The sequence below is a fragment of the Schistocerca nitens genome, chromosome 10 (genome assembly GCF_023898315.1).
Source record: "Schistocerca nitens isolate TAMUIC-IGC-003100 chromosome 10, iqSchNite1.1, whole genome shotgun sequence".
Lineage (NCBI taxonomy): Eukaryota > Metazoa > Arthropoda > Insecta > Orthoptera > Acrididae > Schistocerca > Schistocerca nitens.
In genome coordinates this window covers 66,554,603-66,576,672 of record NC_064623.1, presented here as the reverse complement: position 1 = coordinate 66,576,672, position 22,070 = coordinate 66,554,603, and the positions used below count along the sequence as shown (strand labels likewise).

The 22,070-nt window shown below is 40.9% G+C and overlaps 1 protein-coding gene across 5 annotated transcripts in view; it reads left to right on the top strand.

The window, feature by feature from the left end:
- Positions 1-22,070, top strand: part of LOC126210263 (1-phosphatidylinositol 4,5-bisphosphate phosphodiesterase) — a 421,472-nt gene that overhangs the window by 307,368 nt on the left and 92,034 nt on the right. For all 5 annotated transcript variants that reach the window (XM_049939453.1, XM_049939454.1, XM_049939456.1 and 2 more), the window contains 3 exons: positions 2,968-3,068; positions 6,119-6,285; positions 16,559-16,769. In XM_049939453.1, the coding sequence (XP_049795410.1) occupies positions 2,968-3,068; positions 6,119-6,285; positions 16,559-16,769 (479 nt within the window). The remainder of the gene's footprint in view (positions 1-2,967; positions 3,069-6,118; positions 6,286-16,558; positions 16,770-22,070) is intronic.

The window sequence follows — 22,070 nt, the reverse complement described above, 5'->3', positions numbered from 1 at the left end:
ACATGTAAGTCTTATCAAGATGCTTTGGGAACTCAAATAGTAGTCCCTGGAGGGAAGGCAACATTCTTTTCGAGAAACGCTACTGAGAAAATTTAAGGGGCTCCGGAACGCCCTATACTTGCAATGTTAAAATAACGCTTATAAATTACATCTTTCCTCGCAAAGTATTTGAGGTAGGAAGTTGAACTTTTTACAGATTATTTATTGGAATATGGGCTACAACTTAACACAGGGATTTTACAAAATTTTAGTTCAGTTATTAAAGATGATTTTTTTTCAATTGTAATGAAAATTCACAACATTTTTTTGCAATTTTTTATTTATATATTCAAAAATATACAGTTTTTTGGAAAAAGGCTGTGTTAAATTATGCAGAAGATACTGTGTAACATTTACTGAAAGTTTGAAACAAATATGTTTGGAAGATCCTTAGAAAACATGTAATTAGTATGAGAAAATAAAAGTTTTGGGAATCGAGCGACAAAGATTGGATTAACCTTTTAGTGCATTCCAGGTCCATAGGATGGATTATCTTCATCCTCTGCAAACTCCTCCTCCAGCTTCCTCTTGTTCCTCCTCCTGTTTACTCTTGCTTGTATTTCTAGACTCTTTACAGCCCTGTCTGCAGCCCGAAGGCGTTCCTTGTCTAAAGCAAGCATCGCTCGTACCATGTTAGAACCTATCTTCATTCCCATATTTCTAAATACCTTTGGCTTTCCAACATTTCTCCTTTTCTTAAAAGCCTTCAGAGGATTTCTAATAACTTTACTTTTACTCATTATTATACTTCAACAAAACAGAGACTCAAGAAACAGAATTAATTACGAATATCTTCGAGATAACGACAGAGTAAATAAACATGAAACAATTGACAATCACACCAGCGATATATATTGAACCATCACAGGTTAGCCACAACACATACTTTATCTCACATCACTAAAATGTACCTGATGAACACGGACGTTAATAATAACACCATTTGACAGCAGTTTAACAGCGCCACAGTGGGTCACGCCCATGTAGAACACATTTCAAAAAAATTTTTAAAATAGTTGTAGTCTTCGGAATTGAATAAATTATATATCTATTAAAAGGTAATAGTCTGCAGATTCAGAAAACGCAAAAAAGTAAAAATTGAACTTTTCATGATTTTGAGCCTTTCCGGAGCCCCTTACAGAACCAGAAATTGAAGCTGACTGCTGAACTTTTCTACTGCCACCAACATACATTGCGTGTAAGGACCGTGAAGATAAGATTCGAGAAATTAGGCCTCATACAGAGGCATATAGACAGTCAATTGTTCCCTCTCTCTATTTGCAAGTAGAACAGGAAAGGAAATGATTACTAGTGGTACAGGGTACCCTCCGCCACGCACTGTACAGTGGCTTTTGGAGCATCTATGTAGATGTAGATAATTAAGGAATAAGGCCATAATTTTCTTGAGAGGAAAAAAAATCCAATGTTCTTGTGCAGTATTTATTCTCATTTGTTGTCTGACTTAACTTTCGAATGACTTGCAAGGAAATTAGCTGCTTCTTGCTAATTTTTTTGTCATTAGATACAAAATTTCCTTAATAATTTTAGTACTTAGGAGTCTTTTCACTGTTTTGTATTTTTGTGTAGGATGTGTGTTAAGCAGAAGAATAAATAATACTAAATTAATTGTGCGTATTGCATAAAATGAGCAAAAATCCATTAACAGTTGTCAGTGACTCACTGTGAAACAAGAAGTTCAAATTGTTTTAGAGGCCTCTCTTATTTGTGCCAATTAAAAGACAAAATGAAGGAACAACATGAAGCAAAGGTCTATTGAAGGACATAATATCAATATTACTTATTGGGTGTATTTTGTCTTGATAACTCAATTTACTGTTTTCCATCAAAGTTTCAAATTCAGTTTTCTCATAATGTCTTTTTTGGACAACACACTTTACCAGTTATGACACAACAGATCTGGTGTACTAGAGTCCCCTGGTTTCTGCTCCCTAGAATGACTTTGATAATGACTGCTTTGTTGACAAGCATGTCGCTTCTTGCTGTATGGTCCACTGCTGCGTCATCTTGTTTGTCACATATACTATGAGAATTTGAGAACTGTGGTGGGATTTTTGTGTGTGTGTGTGTGTGTGTGTGTGTGTGTGTGTGTTTTCATGTAGGATGTATTATATTTTTTAACATTAGAAAAAAATATTTTAATGCAGCTGCAAATTTAATGTGTTATAGAATAAGTTGGGAGAAGGAGAAAGTGATTTCCATCGTGGTGGACTTCCAACATTCATACTACTGCTGCATCAAGAATCATGTTGTGTTATCAAGCCTGTAATTTACTTGTATATTTTTCTCTTTGAAGAGTAAAGTGTAGTCATGACTGATTTGAAAATTTATGACTTGCTGCTCGTTTGACATGGTGCATCTGAAAGCAGTTTACAGTCATTAGTTAAGGAAATACTGTATCGGTAGTCCACCCAGAACAAAGTACGAAATAATGCACATGGTGATATTTGACAATTCTTGTAATTTTTTTTTAAAGGGTGGGGTAATGCAGCTTTTGTAAGGTTAATAAATGCTTAATGATATCTCAAACTGTAAGAATACTATAAGTTTACCATAGTGTACAAAAGATTATGCCTGATCTTTCTTCAAATATCAAGGGCTTCTAGTGTTGTTGCAAAAATTACACTTTACGGTTTTGCGTAAGAATTTGACCATCGACACCTTCCCTCATTTATACTCCTCCTCCTCCTCCTCCTCCTCCTCCAACCCCACCCCACCCCACCCCACCCCTTCCTATCTCCTTCTCACTGTGCCTGCCTTCTCCATGCCCTATATAACCAATATTCCTTCACCAGATGATTAAAGCACTTGACCACATTTTAGATTCAGTTCCCTTTTGTATTAACTTATATTTCAGATATTCACTACATGACCAACCGTAACTGTTTTTGCTTCCTTTTTTTTTTTCAGAATGATGTAATTGAGCCTGCAGATTTCACGTTTGACAAATTTTACGCATTGTACCACAAAATATGTCCGAGGAATGATATCGAAGAACTCTTCCAGTCAATGTAAGTACTTTTCCTCGAAAAGTTCTGAGCGAGGATACAGTCCAAAAGTTTGGCTACGAAATTTATCTTCTTTATGAGCTATTACTCTTCCCATTGTTTGTTGTAGACCTCATCTGTGGCTTTAGTAACAAATAATTGGACATTAATAGCATCCTCTCAACAAATATTGGTGTTTAGATTGTTTCCATGCTTCTGATTTCTCACATTTATCCTCACTGTGGTCTGGTACTGTAGCTTAAAATGTTAAATATCCCTTACTATCAAAATGTTCGTAGGTGTACAGAAAGTAAATATCCTGTGCTGAACTAACTATTATAGTGTTTGTTTATAAAGCACTTTCTGCTGCCAGTCACGGTTTTCTTTTATTTGTGTTTTACACAACGCATTTCGGGAAATGATTCCCATTTTCAAGTGTGTATTTCTTTGTACTGTGTCATTTTTTTTTTGTAAAGCTTTTGATGTGTGAGTTTCTGCTTTGTTTTGCTGGCTTTTTAGTTTTCTTATGCTCCACTTGTGCAGAGCCTCACACACGTTAAACATCACTCACAACTTTCAGTGAATAGTACACGTGAAGAATAAGGTGCATGAAGAAACAGTCACAAAGATGTATTTAGGTGTAGAACTACAGTGTGCAGGACAAGTGAACATTTAAGTCTCTCCATGTGAGCTCAGATTTCTCTTATTTTATTACATTGATCATTCTCCCTATATATGTGGGTGTGTACAAAATACTTTTGCTTTTGGAGCAGAAAGTTGGAGGTGGAAGTTTTGTGAGACGATCTCGCCACAATGAGGAATGTCTTTGTTTTGATGAATGCCACCCCAACTCTTATATCTCTGACATTGTCTCCCCTATTTCTCTATAATATAAAACAAACTGCCATTCTTTGAAATTTTCTGAAGTCTTCAGTCAGTTCTTTCTGGTAAGGATCTCATACCACACAGCAATACTTGAACAGAGGATAGACAAGTGTAGTGTAGGCAGTCTCAACAGTGGACTCACTGCATGTTGTAAGTCGTCCACCAATAAAACATGCTCTTTGGTTCATCTTTACCACAACATTATCTATGTGATTTTTCCATTATGTATTTAGTTGATTTGTGTGATTTAGAGTGTGAAATGATAGAGAAATAGTGTGAAAGTCGTTCAGTGAACCTCCTTCCAGGCACTTAACTGTGAATTGCAAGGTAGTGACATAGATGAATGAGTCTATAATCGAATTTAATGCAAAATAACACATATTTGGCACGTCTCTTTGCTCTTCGGAAACAAGACTGAATGAGGTGAAGCGGCGGTCGGATACTCGGCAGTTGTCGGTATAGTTATCTGAATCCCCACCCTATCACCCAGGTTTATGTTTCCCCGATTTCTCTGAATCTGTGTGAAAGGTGGGGACAGTTCCTATGAAAGGCCATGGCCAGTTTCCTTCTCCACCTTTATCTGATCCGAGAGTCTAGTCTACCTCTGATGACCTCGTTCTGGTGGGGTGCTGAACATTAATTTTCCATCACAAAATACAGTAAAATTGTTCTGTGATAATATGGCTTTGTAGACATTCAGGGACAGAAGGATTATAGCTCTCTATTTTGGCGCAGGCCTGCCTGTCTTTGACACTTTCTTTCGCACTCTACGTACAGAATTTTGCCCGTTTGAGGCGATGATTACCTGCTGGAGCTCAAGACTGGCACCTTTTAAGCGGAGGTCACCTTTTAAGCACTAAAACTGGCTTTCAAGGGAATATCTGTTTGTTGCATTGTAGCAGTTGGGGTGCAGAGACCACCTGCTTCTGCAGAAAAGGGCACGAGAAATGCTGCAACACCTTTACACATTTACAGATTTCACTCACATCTTCACTTTTCCAGTTCACAAGTGACGAGTTTACCAGCATGAGGACGGCACCTGGAGTGACGTGACAAGTGGGAATGAGGAGGGAATGCACTTGAGTAACAGTCATTCCACAATCGAATTCGTATCACCTGAGTTGTGACCTGTAAATGAGCACGTATACATCGTATTTCATTTTCAAAATAGTTGACCGTCGCAGTCTCTCTCATTGCACTTGTAGCCAAAATTTATTATTCATACTTATCCAGTCATTGATGGTCGATTACAGATGCCCAAAAATTGTGCGTATATTATTCTAAATGAGTGGTCATTCATAAGGGACTCTTCCTACTTGTCTTTAATATAGTACCGTACTTTATTACATTGTCTTTGCTTCACTGCATGCCAGTTTTCAGATCCACTAGAAAATGGCTTAAATGTGGATTTAAAAACTGATTGTGGACAAAAGTAAGGAACATATTAGCAATTGGAGCAGCTGTTCATAAGTTCAGTACACAGTTGCCGAGCAATGACAGTCTCCAAATATGGGAAACTAATAATAAGTGTTCACTCTGTTAAGACACTCCCACAACTCTGTACACACAGAGAGAATTGCATTAATGGGAGGAAGGATATGACGAGGGTGTCGAGACTTCCTTGTGCACTGATGGACGCAAACTTATTTGCTGTGTGAGTAATGTTGCCATTCAGTGGTGGAGAGTTGAAACACAAATTGGTACTTTCTGGAGGGTTTAAATTGCGTCTGTGTGTCTCAACATTTGCAGTTGCTATGCTGTGGTCAGATCTATAGTATGTTACTTTTCAGTTCTTTTTCTTTCGTTGTATTTGATTCCATTGTTGCTAACTGTTTTAGATCTTTGAATTAGTAATTCTTTGTTTTCGCCATGAGAATAGCATATGTGGGTGCATTTACTCAAATTAATCTTGTGGAGATGCATGTAACACGTACAGTTTGAGAAGAGTATATTCTACAAGATTGTGTAATGAAAGTAATGAAACCCAAGAGTAAAATCTGAACAGATTTCAGCTAACTAAAACTAGATTTTAACAACATTTCGATTGTTAGGTGACCAGTTCAATTGCACATAAATGTTTTTCGTCAAACAGATAGCCTATTCTAGTATTGAGTTTAACTTTTGGATGTAATTGTGAGTGAGTTCTCTTTATTTTGACAATACTCGTAATTTATATTTAACTTTTCCAGAACACAGGGAAAAGCTGACAGGATTAACCTCGATCAGTTCATCACGTTCCTCAACGAGAAGCAGCGTGATCCTCGCCTCAATGAAATTCTGTACCCACTGTACGACGAGAAGCGGGCTGCAGAAATAATAACGACATACGAACAGGATGAGGAAGCCAAGAACGAGAGTGAGTTATTTCATTGGTCCTTTGGAACTATGTTTAATTTTCATTTACTTAATCAAAATGAAAATGACGGGCTACATAAGGAATAATGAAAAGTACGGTAGCTGTACTCGTGAGAGAAATCGGCTGGGTCGACAGGTAGATGTGAGACACAGGCAGCAGTTTTCAGAATTCTGGGGACTTACATAGCTCTATCAGCAACACCTGTTCCATAGCCGAGGTCGCTAATACGTGCCTGTGTGGTGGCACTCCGCTTGGAGATAGCTGGTTTAGATCTTGGTGGTGAAAGAAAAAATTATTGCCAGTAATTATGACATAAAGTTCGCAATCACCAGACTTAATGTCCGCTGTCCCAGAACATTGAACCTCTCGGTATCCCTGGCTACATTCTGAAGCTGGCCACAGTGTCTCGGAGAATGAGGGCACACGGTACTGTCAATGGTGATCCATCCATACATGCTCCCATTACAGCAGTCTCTACTCAACAGATGCACATGAGACACGATTCGCACACACTGTGAGCACGGATGCCGTCGTGTGCCGAGCGACGGGAGCCTTTTCAATTGGTGGCTGAACTGCCCCTCTGGGTCTCCCAAGTGGCAGCACCGCATGACTGTTTCTCTCTTCAGTTGTGTGGGACTATATCTTTTTTTCTCAACTGTAAGTGTAAAGGAATAGAGACTAAAGAAGTTAGGGAAAAATATGAATACATGACTGTCAGAGACCAGCCCATAACAAATGGACTGTGAGCAAATATAACTGACAAAAGTGTCGGCAGTAGATAAAAGGTAACAGATAGTGTGCACCTCTGCCTGTGACCCTGCCCCCTCACTGCCTCTCCTGCTGGTGAAAGGCCTGTCGCGGGCAACCTCTGGGGCTTTTGAAAACCTCTGGTTCCTCTAAATTATATGGGTTCTGATCCCTAACTTTGTGCAGTTGCATCAGTTAATAACTAATAGATTACGGCGACAGTCCGCATCTGCTCCTGGAAATGTGGTGCAATTTTTAATCTAGTTTCAGAATATCTTTATCAGAAACCTACCGATAACCTCAGCTCTCCTCCACACTTGTGGAACTCTGTTGTGGTTCTTAAACTGAATGATAGCAATGATTAAACTCTGCTCTGTGCAGTATTCATTCAACCAGGTGGCTTCCCCTTTCACTCCTTTCCTACACTCCGTATTCTCTTCATTTTCAGAGTATTGCACTCCAGTCCTCCATGTGAATTAAATTTTAGTCTTCACTATGTGAAAAATTTATTTTAACCCATAATACACTAATCCACTATCTTCATCACCTACAGAGGTAGTACGTGTATAAACTTGATTTACTGCATTTTCTGTCAGCACTCTACATATCTTGGCGACGATAAAGCATTCACTTTAAAGGAACTAACAAACCACACTTTGAGCTGCAGAATGTCGATTTTTCTCCTGGATGATATCTTTCTGAGTAATCACCACCTGGAGGTCCGAATTGGGGAGTGTTTCACCTGTGAAATGTTTTACCCACAGAAAACATAACAGGTGTAGACTATGCTTGACAGCTCTACCTTTGTTATGGGCACACGCTGCTTTTGTTGCCATATTTATGTGAAGTGTGCTTCATACAAACTGAACTGAGCAAAGGGGAACAAATGGAAAGGACATATAAAATAATAATTTTACAAAAACTGGCAAATATATGGAAAAGTTTTATTATTATTATTATTATTATTATTATTATTATCATTGTTCTCGTTGTCGCTATATAATAGGTTGACAGCCGGCAACCCTTCGGGCAGTAGGATACAAGTATTTACCTGAGCAGGTGTGTGCTTGACTGTCATATGGTGGCTGTGGGTGGCGTTTGGTGTTTAGCGGTTAATGGTTAATGGACGAAGTGGCCTCAGCAGGATCTGATCACGTCCAATAAATTCCAACTGTTACTGTAGAAACTTAATCCTAGAGCAGGTGCACTCTTAATTGTTACAGGAGCAGTGGAATAATTTAGTTACAAATTAATTGCCTTCGACTTTGGATGAACAAACACTGTTTTTTGCAGAGAACTGTTGTTTGAGAATGACTTTCGCAGACAAAATCATTACAAGAGCTACAACTTATTGTTGTGAAGCTTTTCTTTGCCCTTCCACAATTCTACATCTGCCTTTTTGCTTCACTGGTTGCTCTTGTATATGCATCTCTTGAACTCTGTAACAGCGCACGTGTGTGCCTGCATCAAATGGTACACTTGGTATTGCACATCTTTTGATAAGGTGTGGTTTTATGAGTTAAAAAGAAAGGTTCTTTAGAAGAACTGTACTTGGAAATTTCTCCTTTTCATTTGCTCGAAATAACACACATGCATCGATACCAGCCGCATTTGACAGTGCATATTGTATAGTCAATCCATCTTCTTGTCATTTGCATTACTTAATATTTATTGCACATTTGGTCAACAGATTCGACCCCACCATTTGTCTTGTTACAATCTAGCTATAATGTGAGGCTTCTTATTGGCCTCTTCTACTGTTACCCCACTGTACATTGTGGAAATGTGTAGAAGAGATGCATTATGTTTAGGTACGTACAGTACCATAGTAATGTCATTCTAGTATCCCAAAACTGCTGAACTGATTTCTCAGTTCTTGTTGGACAAAAACTCGGGTAGTATTTCATTTTTACGCTTGTGTATGGTTCCTATATAAGTGATATTGTTTTGTACCAGAGAGAGAGCCAGTAAGTAGCTAGTATACCAGTTATCTGTTGTCACATTTATATTTGTGCCTTTTACTCATGTGGTTAGAGTACATACTGTAGCAAATAGCTTATTAGAAACACAAAACGGTCCTTTTGGCTATTTGCCACAATATTCTGAAAAAGAGTGTAGAATGACTTGGCATCACACAGAGCAAATATTTTGAGGCTGGTTTGTTGGGAATATTTTGTATGAAGCTGCAATGGCCTCTGATTGCTTTTACTTTCTTATCAATAGTAACAAATTCTCCAAGATCATAACTATCCATGCAATTTTCCACAAATGTATTCAGAAAGCTCCTAAGAGCTGATAACGTATCTGTTTCACATATCATATCCCTAGTTTCTATATCATCAAATCTGATAAACCTGAGAAACATTAAAAAACTCTTGTATCTCATGCAGGCTCTCTCAAAACAATAATTTGGGTTCTTCATTTGACCCAAGTTCCTGCACCTTTGTGTGGTTTCGATCTTTGAGGCCAATCAAATAAAGAATGTCTAATACTGCAGAAATTTCATTACAGTCTGTCAGCTTAACATTCCTTTTTCTAGAATAATTTTCCTCTTTCTGTTTTCTGTGAATGTATACATTTGTAAGGTGCACAATTTCATCTGTCATTTATGGTATGATTCAATTTTCTCGGCAGTACTTTGTGCTATCATTTTAGGGCTTGTAAAGGTCTTGATAATATTTCTTGCTAGCAAATGTGATGTTTTTTTATGCATATCAGTTTTCATCCATTTTGTTTGTTTGCTGTTACCAATAAAGATTTTGTCTTCAGTATCTAACGAAGGTAATCTTTCATTACATTCAATTTTAGAGTGACCATCATTATCACTTGGTAATATTATTTCACCTCTCCATCAGAAAACATCATCATCAACATCTCTTCCGTCATATTCTTCCGCAAGAATCTCTAAGTGAGTCTACTCTAATTTCTCCTCTGTCAAGCATTCTTTCACCCTACAATCAGAAAACAAACTTTAGTTAGCACCTAATGAAGCATAATAATGTACATCTCTAAAATATACAACTTTTTGGCACATCACATTGTGTAAATGTACAAAAGATTATGTTGACAATTTGAAATAGTACTTAAGAGACCAGGCACGTGATGTATACAGTACACCACTGCTGCAGTTCTCGGAATAACTTATCGGTCCCCTAGACCTGTCAATGCTGTAACCTCTCTGACACAACTAAACATAAGCTAAACAATGACTAGAAAGGTACAGCACTTAGATGGATATAACGTTGGCCTTCTTCATGTAGAGTGCAAAAGATGAGTTTGGTGTATAAAATACACCAGCACACCGACTCTAGGGTTAAAAGGGGGGTGTTTCTATGTGTCATTTGACCAACTGATTTTAAACACTGTTCTCGTTTTGCTGCTCTGCAGACAATTGGCAGAAGCTGTTAGAAATTGGCTGGAGGTGGTGTGTGGAATTGTTAGCAATGCACAGTTTTCAGTCTGATAGGTGGGTGTCAGAATCTTTCTTCAAGTAGTCAGACTGCTGCAGTTTATTTATAACAGTACAGGAGTAGCCAAAACATTTAATCACGTCTTGTGTGTCAAACTGAGACCACTGGCCTTTATTTGGACCAGTTCTAATTGTGTAGTAGTGCAGAGAAAGGATCTGGGTCCACTGACGAACGTTTCAGGGCAAACTTGTGGAGCAGCACTGACACAGTTTGCTTCGTGTGCTGCACACTGTTAAGGGTGGACAGTTTCCAGCTGCAGCCACAAGAGGGATTTCGTGAGAGCTTGAGACAGCTGGCCACGCTCTCTCTCTTATCTGACAGTTCATGTTGACAGTTTGGTGATCAGTAACCAAAAAAAAAAAAAAAAAAGGGGGGTAATGGAAGTCATTAAAACACGTTTCTGTAATATTGTTGTCACAGATACACAGCTGCCCAGAAGTTTACTGACAGTTTTGAAGCCTAGAGATAGAAAAATGAACAGTGGAGTTATGATGCTAGAAATAGTTATTTGTAACAATACTAGGTTAAGAAACTTGTCACACAAAATGAGTTGTGTCAGCTGTTACCTAAAGAGAAACTGTAGTAAAATATCATCAGAACTGTGTGTTTGCCACTCGTTGGCAGCTGCCAGCAGCCCAGTCCACTCCGCTCCAGTCCTCCATATGGCGACGTAACTCGGGGGAACTGTAGAGGACTGACAGTGCATTTCTCTGGGAAATTTGAGATTGCAAAAGCTTTTCCCTCTGTCTTCAAAACAGACTGTTGAAATTTGAGTAAAATGAAATAATTTAACTAATAAAACTTTGAGAGGTACTGGTGAAGTACAGTATAGCACCCGTTATCTGAACATCGGTTGACCGGACGACTGCTTGACCCAACTGTTACTTGCTCGTGTGGGCCAGCCTCCATCGTTACAGACTCCCATCCCTGGCGACAGTGCTGACTTGATGACAGTTGTAACTGTTTGTGCTCTGTTACAATTACTCTTGTCAGCTTTGCTGCATAAATGGAACATTGTTCTCTCTGAGAGAGATGAACCAGTTTAATAAAAGGTTAGAAGAAGCTGAATCTGCAACCAATGCATAAGAGGTTGGTTGTTGTTGTTGTGGTCTTCAGTCCTGAGACTGGTTTGATGCAGCTCTCCATGCTACTCTATCCCGTGCAAGCTTCTTCATCTCCCAGTACCTACTGCAACCTACATCCTTCTGAATCTGCTTAGTGTATTCATCTCTTGGTCTCCCTCTACGATTTTTACCCTCCACGCTGCCCTCCAATGCTAAATTTGTGATCCCTTGATGCCTCAAAACATGTCCAACCAACCGATCCCTTCTTCTAGTCAAGTTGTGCCACAAACTTCTCTTCTCCCCAATCCTATTCAATACCTCCTCATTAGTTACGTGATCTACCCACCTTATCTTCAGCATTCTTCTGTAGCACCACATTTCGAAAGCTTCTATTCTCTTCTTGTCCAAACTGGTTATCGTCCATGTTTCACTTCCATACATGGCTACACTCCATACAAATACTTTCAGAAACGACTTCCTGACACTTAAATCTATACTCGATGTTAACAAATTTCTCTTCTTCAGAAACGATTTCCTTGCCATTGCCAGTCTACATTTTATATCCTCTCTACTTCGACCATCATCAGTTATTTTACTCCCTAAATAGCAAAACTCCTTTACTACTTTAAGTGTCTCATTTCCTAATCTAATACCCTCAGCATCACCCGATGTAATCTGACTACATTCCATTATCCTCGTTTTGCTTTTGTTGATGTTCATCTTATATCCTCCTTTCAAGACACTGTCCATTCCGTTCAACTGCTCTTCCAAGTCCTTTGCTGTCTCTGACAGAATGACAATGTCATCGGCGAACCTCAAAGTTTTTACTTCTTTTCCATGAATTTTAATACCTACTCCGAATTTTTCTTTTGTTTCCTTTACTGCTTGCTCAATATACAGATTGAATAACATCGGGGAGAGGCTACAACCCTGTCTCACTCCTTTCCCAACCACTGCTTCCCTTTCATGCCCCTCGACTCTTATAACTGCCATCTGGTTTCTGTACAAATTGTAAATAGCCTTTCGCTCCCTGTATTTTACCCCTGCCACCTTCAGAATTTGAAAGAGAGTATTCCAGTTAACGTTGTCAAAAGCTTTCTCTAAGTCTACAAATGCTAGAAACGTAGGTTTGCCTTTTCTTAATCTTTCTTCTAAGATAAGTCGTAAGGTTAGTATTGCCTCACGTGTTCCAACATTTCTACGGAATCCAAACTGATCTTCCCCGAGGTCCGCTTCTACCAGTTTGAGTTCAATTCTGCTGATCGATTGGCAAGTCGTAAAACTGCACAGCTTGCCACAAATGTCGTTCTAGATGATACTGTGTACAAGTGATTTTTTTAAAAAAAACATGAGGAAAACCTTTGTGAACAATATGTGTCTATTGATTTCTGTCGTGGTGTAGCTAGTATTTCTCCACTGCATCCTTCGTTACCCCCTCTCCTCTTGAGATCTTTGTTAATCTGGTTTGTCCATCTCTTTGTACGGCACTCAGTTGATCTTTCTCCTGGTCCGTCCCCAAATACTGACATGGAGCTCCAGGTGGGTGTATTTGCTTCACGTGACCTAGCCAGTTCAACCTTGCAGCACTCATTCTTTCCTCCATGGTCGAGGTCACCTGCAGGTCTCTCCTGGTTTTTTGTAGAGCTGACCTAAGAAACTTTGTTTCACACACCTGCAGCTGAACCTCTTCTCTCTTATGATGGCACAGGTTTCCAGGCGATATGTCACGATTGGCAGGAGACAGGTTTTATACATGGTCTGCTTGGATATTAAAGGGACCACTTTGTCCTAGATTAGGGTTCGTGCTTGGTGGAAAAAGCTAAATCCTTCTGCTACTCTTCTTAAAGCTTCTAGTTCAGCAATTCTCTCTCTTGATATGACACTGCTAAGTTACTTGAAACTTTTCACACATTCAGTCTTCTCTCCTTGCAGTATGTTATTACATGGTGTGTGTGTCCCACTCATCTTCATTGCCACTGCCTTGTTCTTACTCACAGTCAACTCAAATTCTTTAAAATTTTATTCCAGTAATCCCGTCTCCTCCGAAGGTCGATTTCCATCTCTGCCCAGATAATGAAGTCATCAGCAAAACCAAAAGCATTAAGATCCTCATTTTCTACTTCCTTTATTTCTTTCACACCTGTGTCCATAAATGTAATGAAAAGTAATGGGGAAAGTGAACTGCCGTACTTGAACACCTCTCCTTGTCTTGACTATTTTTATCTTCCATCTACTAGTTGTACACTACTTTCACAAACTTCATACAGTATCTCAAATTTTTTAGTTAGTGAATCAGGAACATTATTTTTTGTCAAGCATTCTCATATTTTATCCCTTGATACACTGTTGCACGCCTTTTCCAAATCCAGGAATACTGTTATCAGATCCTTTGCTTTTTCCCAGTACTTCTCCATTAACTGACAGAGGGAAAAAAATAAGATCTTCCATTCCCCTGTTACTTCTGAATTCAGGTTGTTGTTCCTCAAACTCTGACATTCTAGGATTTTTCTCTCTCTCTTTTCTATGGCCTCTTCCATTACCTTCAGACAGCATGGTATCAGTAAGATTTCTTGGTAACTGATGCACTTCTTTTTACTTCCTCTCTTAAACAGTGGTATTGTAACTCCCTTTCTCCAATCATCTGGCACTCTGTTGTCCTTCCATATCACCCCCAGCATCCGATCGAATCATTGTATTCAAGAAATTCAGTTTAGTGAAAATCTTGGAGGGCAGTCAAATTTTAAAGTGAGCACTGGCTGGTTAAAATGCTTTGTCAAGACATGGCATTTGTGAGCTTCAAATATGAGGAGAAAAACTATCTGCTGGTCATTTAGCAGTTGGATATTTCAAAATCAAACTAAGGAATGTATTAAGACAAGAAGATTATGCCATCAAAAACATTTGCACTTTTGACAAAACTGAACTCAATTGGAAAGCACTGTCAAGAAAAGCTCTTGCTTCATGTCATGAATTAGCAGTACTAGGTCCTAAAGTAAGCAAGGATTGCATTACTGCTTTAGCTTGTTCTGACGCTACTGGTCACCATTGATTGCTTATGCTCATCACTGGTCAAAGTAAGAAACCACTTTGTTTCAAACATTGAACAGACATATTAATGTCTACCATATATAATGTTTACGTTTTACAAAAGAGCATCTGGATGTATAGTACAATACTACAAAATGGTTTTTGACCCTCAGTAAAAGTTAAGCAGTTAAAGAATGGCAAAAGGGAAAAAACATTAGCACTTTTTGACAACACATCAACTCAGCCTCACCTGACATCTTAAACAAGCAGAATAAGTTTCTAAAAGATTTTCTTAACATAATCTGCTTATTACGGCTTATGGATTGAGGTATTATTGAGACTTTCAAATGATGATATAGAAAAGAATTGTTACATAAGTTATTCTTAGAAAGAGGAGAAGAGGGAAAAGAAAGTCTGTTAAGAAACCATAAAAATATTGATTTAAAAGAGGCATCCTGCATAATCGTACAAGCATGGGGTAGTGTAAAGGGACAGATTCTGAAAAAACACATGGAATGAAATTTTGAATATGGTTGAAAGCTCTAAGTGTCTGATTGAAAATGACAAACAGAAAGATGTAGCTGAAATGCTCAATATGATGAGTGAACTCACTTGACATGAATGTTAGGAGGAAGACGTAGAGTGGATGAGTGCCGACAAACGAGGGCACCAAATCGTGCAGGGTAAACCTTATCACTGATAAAGCTGATGCCACCAGCATCTCATCATCTAGTGATCCAGAAAATGAAGACAAAAATATGACGCCTGCTTCTAAAGCATATGCATGTTTAGATACTGCCTTACATTGATTTGAAGCTCAAGATGACAGCGACCAGCATCACATATCATTCCTGGAAAAAGTGGGTTGCTTAGCTGCTCGTAAGTGGGTAAGCTTGCTTAGACAGACCAAAATTAAGAATTTTTTATGGATTAATTCATATGTATTAAACAGTTCTTTGCTTACTATTTTGTGCTGCATACATTCCTATTGTGCTTGCCTTTGTAATAACAAAAGAGATTCATGTTATTACAAGTGTGTGTAGTTTTTATTGGTAAATTGATAAATAAAAGCATACAGTTTGATTATCCGAATAAACCAGTTTTCCAAACATCCATGCGCCCCCCCCCCCCCCCCCCCCCCCCTCCATACAACCAACCAACCAATTTTGATAATTGAAGCACTACTGTACCACTACTTCATATAAAAAGCATGCACTCGGCATGCAGTAATGGCATTTTCAATGATCTTGGTAACTCGTATATTTCCAGATGTTCTCAAACTAGCAAAAGTCGTGCCACTGCTGAAAAAGCATTGTACTGATACGTTATTCGGCTACCAGACTATGCAACAGTTAAACAAATATTTTAGTTTCATTGCTCAACGTTGTGGCCTTGGAAAGTTTTGGTCTACCTGAACAGTCATTTTCATGTGTGTTGACTGTACTTCGAAATACATCAGATGACAGAAACTTGCTGCCTTATTTCACAAAATAGCCCTGCAGAACCCAGTAAAGGGATTGAGTGAATGAATGAATGAAATTAAAAATGTACCGAGAAAAGCATACATATTTTTAGTTTTTCAGTTTCAACATTTTGCTGGCAGGGAGCCAGCGACTTTATTAAATTTCTTAAAGCAATTATTAATGATTGTCTTGGTAAGAGGCATGTGTGGATTGTAGCATGTATTCTGTAGACATTTATAAAGCATGTGTTTCCACATTGATGTTTAGTATTAAGATGAGGCACTGTCAGTGCAGCATCAATAGGCCAGGTTCGAAAATGAACCTTTAAAATCTGAAGTTAGTCACCTAATATAGATACTGCAACTGCTGACAGAATTGTTAAGTGTACATTCTCAGTACGGAAAAAGTTCTTGCTTTCCTACCTGCCTAAGTGAGAAGTAGTCTGTAACAAATAGTGTCTGCAACAATTATGGTCGGGCTCACTTTTTTCCTCCCCCCACAGAGAAGCTGACAAAGGACGGACTGATTCGGTACCTGATGTCCGATGAGAATGCGCCCGTCTTCTTGGACCGGCTGGACTTCTACATGGACATGGACCAGCCACTGGCGCACTACTACATCAACAGCTCGCACAACACCTACCTGACGGGCCGCCAGTTTGGCGGCAAGTCCTCCGTCGAGATGTACCGCCAGGTGCTACTGGCAGGCTGCAGGTGAGGAACGGAAGGTGCTCGATCAGGCCATTGTGGCAGTCTGTCGTGTGTTTAAAAAAGTAGATTCATCCTTAGTGCCCACACACACTCTCTCTCTCTTGCTTTTGGTAGAGTGGCGCTTCTGTCAAAGATCAAAGCAGGCTACAAAGTTATCACAGTACAACTGTACATTCCTAACTTGTTAACCGTGCTGTGAAATTGTCCAGTGTATCTCAAGTGGCTGTCCAGGAGATCTGGGTGGAGGAGAAATTGGCTTACCCGGTTGCTCGGAAGTTGTTGGCTAGTTGGAAACCTTGGGTTGTACCATCTGGCACCTACAGTACTGTTCTTGCCACATCTCGCTCCACAAAGGACGTGGCCATGTAGACACGTGACCTAAAATTTAACACCATGGTTGTGAAATCGCCCAGCATCATGGTAATGTCCCTGTCTCCTCCTCCAGCTGTGCAACAATCCTCGAAACTTTTGCCTCACGGGGAAAAGTCACCTGCTACACAACTGACAGGTCAGAGAGGACAGAAGGAATACTCCTGCGAAGACTTTCTACATCTCTTCAGCCAATAAACATCTGAGTCTTTCTCTACCAGCCGGAAAGTCTCCAAGCAGTCAAACGAAGGAAAATGGACTTCTCCTTTGCCGACTCGGAGATCCTCTCCGACGTTGTCGCCACGTGATACCCTTGCCTGACCGACCTCCGTGTCGCCAGTGTGCACCGCCGATCATTTTTCTGCCGTGGACTCCAGAGACTGACAGGTGGAGAATGCTGATGCCTCTGTAGACCTTATGGAGCAGGATCCTCCAGCCTCCGTGCACTGTATTTTTTCCCTCCTCTCCTTTCCCCTTCACGATTCTCGTGTGGAGTGTTCGCATCCTTCGCTCCAATAAAGGGGACTTATGGCTATTCTTAGAATCACAGCTTCCACTTGTTCTCTGCCTCCAGGAAACAAAGTTGCATCCTCATGACAGCTTTGAACTCTCGTATTTCTTCCTGGTCTGCTTTGACCATCCCCTGAGGAGGACATTCCATCTCATAGAGGAGTGATGCTGCTCATCCAGGATAACATTTATTGTCAACCCATCTTCCTGACTACCCAGCTTCAAGCTGTTGCAATCCGCCTTTTCCTTGCTCACTTGACCTTTTCCGTTTGTACTGTTTGCATCCCTCCATAATTCGATGTCACCAGGACAGACTTCCTCTAGCTTATTGGGCAGTTATTGCGCCACTTTCTTGGTGACTTTAATGCACACCGTCACCTTTGGGATCCTCCCAGAACCTCTCCAAGAGGTGTGATCGTGTTTGACCTTCTCAGTCAACTTAACTTCATCTGCTTTAACATCGGATCACCCACATTCCTTTCAGACTCCACACATGTCTATTCCCATTTGGACATATCCTTCTGCACTGCTCAGCTTGCCCATCATCTTGAGTGGTCTGTTCTGTCTGACACATACTCAAGTGACCATTTCCTGTGTGCTGTCTGTATGCTGACACCTACTCCACCTACGTGCACACCCAGATGGCAGCTTTCTAAGGTCGAATGGAGGCTTTACTCCTCCCTGGTGACCTTCGATGAACAACATTTTTCCTGTTGTGATGACAAGGTAGAATATCTTACAAATGTCAACCTTACTACTGCAGAACATTCCATTCCTCGCATTTCTTCTTTAGCATGCCGTGTCCCGGTCTCTTGGTTGACTGGGGCGGGGCATGCTGCGATGCAATTCATGCGTGGAGACATGCTCTCCACATTTGTAACCATCATCCTAAATGCCAAACTGCGATCACAATAAACAGCTGCACAATATCATCACGTTCTTTGGAATAGCAAAAAAGCTAACAGGATCTAATTTACTAGTAGTTTTATTAGTTCCACTCCCTCTTCTGTCATGTGGACCAACCTCTGATGGCTCTCTGGAACCTCGGTCCATTCCCAAATTTCTGGCCTGAACATAACAGGGGATATCATAGTGGACCCTATTGCTATCTCCAACACCTTGGGCTGCGATTTTGCAGAGATTTTGAGTCCTCCCACTATCACCCTGCCTCCCTCCATCAGAAACAAGTGGAGGCGGCTTGGGCAATAACCCTTCTCTTCTCAGAATAGTGAAAGCTAGAAGGCCGCCTTTACTATCAGGAAGATCATGCTCTCACTTCATCACAATCTTCTGCCCCAGGGCCAGACGATGTTCACATTCAGATGTTGCAGCACCTTTCTCTTGCGGGCAAGCACTTTCTCTTTCATGTGTACAACCGCTTCAGGGCAGAGGGCACGTTTTCCAGTCACTGGCAGGAAGCCAGTGTCGTACCCATACCTAAGCCTGGTAAGGACAAACACCTTCCTTCAAGCTACTGCCCCATTTCTCTCACCAGCTGTGTTTGCAAGTTGATGGAACGTGTGATTCATGCCCTGCTGGTTTGCTGGCTCGAATCTCGCAATTTACTAATCACTGTACAGTGTGAATTTCAAGCCCAGCGTTAAGCAGTTAACCATGTCGTTACGTTGTCCACCCATGCCGAGAATGGTTTTCTGTGGAAATCCGAGATTGTGGCTGTGTTTTTTTGATTTGGGGAAAGTGTATGACACCTGCTGGAGGACTGGTATCCTCTGTACACTCTACACGTGGGGCTTCCGTGGTTGCATGTCCCGTTTCCTCGAGAAGTTTTTAACAGACTGAGTTTTCAAGGTACGTGTGGATTCTGCCTTGTCAGACACCTTTATCCAGAAAAACGATGTGTCTCAGGGTTCCGTCCTGAGCGTCATCCTCTTTGCTGTCGTGATTAACCGTATAATGGCCTGTCTCCCACTGGTCATATCCGGCTTCCTTTTTGTTGGCGATTTTTCTGTCTGTTGCAGTTCTCCATGGCATATTCAGCAATGTCTTGATCACCTTTACTCGTGGAGTGTTTACCTCGGCCTGGTTGAGAGACTGCATGCAGAAGCTGACTAACTACCACTATCCTACCACCATGACTTTCTCCTCAGCAGATACGCATGCCGTATGTCTGCCATGCATGGCCACCCATTCTATACCACCTCCTTCGATGACTGCTTTGATCGCCAGTGGGGGGCGTGTCCCTCTTCTGTTACCTCCTGGAGTTCGTTGGCTATTGCTCTGACAGCTTAACTTCACTCTACCTGAACCTTCCCCACCTTGGCTTCGTGTGGCAGCCTGTGTTCACTTTGGCCTTCATTCGCTTCCTGAGGACACTACTCCAGCCTAGCTCTATTGCCTTCAGTTTCACAATCTTCACACAGAACTTTACGATAGTACTTTTATGTATGCTGACGGCTCTCAGACTGACTGTAGTGTATGGTGTGCCTTCATAATTGGCACCGACGTTTTTTAGTGTCCGCCTCTGGGACACTGGTCAGTATTTACAGCAGAACTCTTTGCCCTGTATCAGACCATACAGTACATCCGATGACACAGGCTTTTCAATTGCGTCATCTGGTCAGACACTCTCGGTGCCCTTCCAAAGCCTTTGTGTGCTGTATACCGTCCATGCCTTAGTGCAATGGGTGCAAGCAAGAAGTTAACCATTGTGGAAGGAAGCTAAGCTGAAGTTCACTGACAAGAATTCTCTTACTGATGATATAGTTGAAGAGACTGAAAAGCTACGCGGTCATATGGGTCAAAAGAAGGTGCACTGTTTTCTTTCCTCTGTAAAGTAAGGAAAGGTTCAGTGACATTTAATGTATATAATATAGCAACAAAGGTCATTTTTAGGGATCCGTCAAAATGGTTAAAGCTATTTTTGTCAGCCTTTTTGTCCTCCTTGTGTATGTCTGCCTGAATAAAACTCAGAATATAATGTAAATGGATAGATTAAAAATCGGCTCACCAAGCGGCGGCAGGGGAACACACACACAAAAGGATTTCAAACAATGGAAAATCCAGGATGGAATGTAACAATATTATGAGAAGGAAAGTTGCTACTCACTATATAGCGGAGATGCTGAGTCGCAGATAGGCACAACAAAAAGACTCTCACAATTTGTCAACAAATATACACACACACACACACACACACACACACACACACACACACACACACACACACAATTTCAAGCTTTCAAAACCCATGGTTGCTTCATCAGGGAAGAGAAAGACAAAAGGAGTGGGTTTTAAGGGAGAGGGTAAGGAGTCATTCCAATCCCGGGAGTGGAAAGACTTCAGTTTTGGGGAAAGGAGGACAGGTATACACTCGCTCGCACGTGCGCGCCCACACACACACACACACACACACACACACACACACACACACACACACGTATACAGACACAGGCAGATATATGTAAATGCAAATAGGTTGGGTAGAGATGTCAGTCGAGGTGGAAGTACAGAGGCAAATATGTTGTTGAATGACAGGTGAGGTACGCGCGGCAGCAACTTGAAATTAGTGGAAGTTGAGGCCTGGTGGGTAATGGGAGGAGAGAATATATTCAAGAGCAAGGTGATCCTCATTACCAATAAACACTGTCTGCCTGTTTCCGCCCATGCGAGTGGACAGTTTGTTGCTGGTCATTCCCACATAGAAGGCTTCACAGTGTAGGCATGTCAGTTGGTAAATCATGTGGGTGCTTTCACACGTGGCTCTGCCTTTGATCATGTACAACTTCCAGGTTACAGGACTGGAGTAGGTGGTGGTGGGAGGGTGCATGGGACAGATCTTACACCGGGGGCAGTTACAAGGGTAGGAGCCAGAGGGCAGGGAAGGTGGTTTGGGGATTTCATAGGGATGAACCAAGAGGTTACAAAGGTTAGGTGGACGGCGAAACACACTCTTGGTGGAGTGGGGAGGATTTCATGAAGGGTGGATCTCATTTCAGGGCAGGATTTGAGGAAGTTGTATCCCTGCTGGAGAGCCACATTCAGAGTCTGATCCAGTCCCAGAAAATATCCTGTCACAAGGGGTGCACTTTTGGGGTTCTTCTGTGGGAGGTTCTGGGTTTAAGGGCATGAGGAAGTGGCTCTAGCTATTTGCTTCTGTACCAGGTCAGGATTGTAGTTGCGGGATGCGAAAGCTGTTTTCAGGTTATTGGTGTAAAGGTTCAGGGATTCAGGACTGGAGCAGATTCGTTTGCCACGAAGACCTAAGCTGTATGGAAGCGACCGTTTGATATGGAACAGGTGGCAGCTGTCAAAATGGAGGTACTGTTGCTTGTTGGTGGGTTTGATGAGGACGGATGTGTGAAGCTGCCCATTGGACAGATTGAGGTCAACGTCGAGGAAAGTGGCATGGGATTTGGAGTAGGACCAGGTGTATCTGGTGGAACCAAAGGAGTTGAGGTTGGAGAG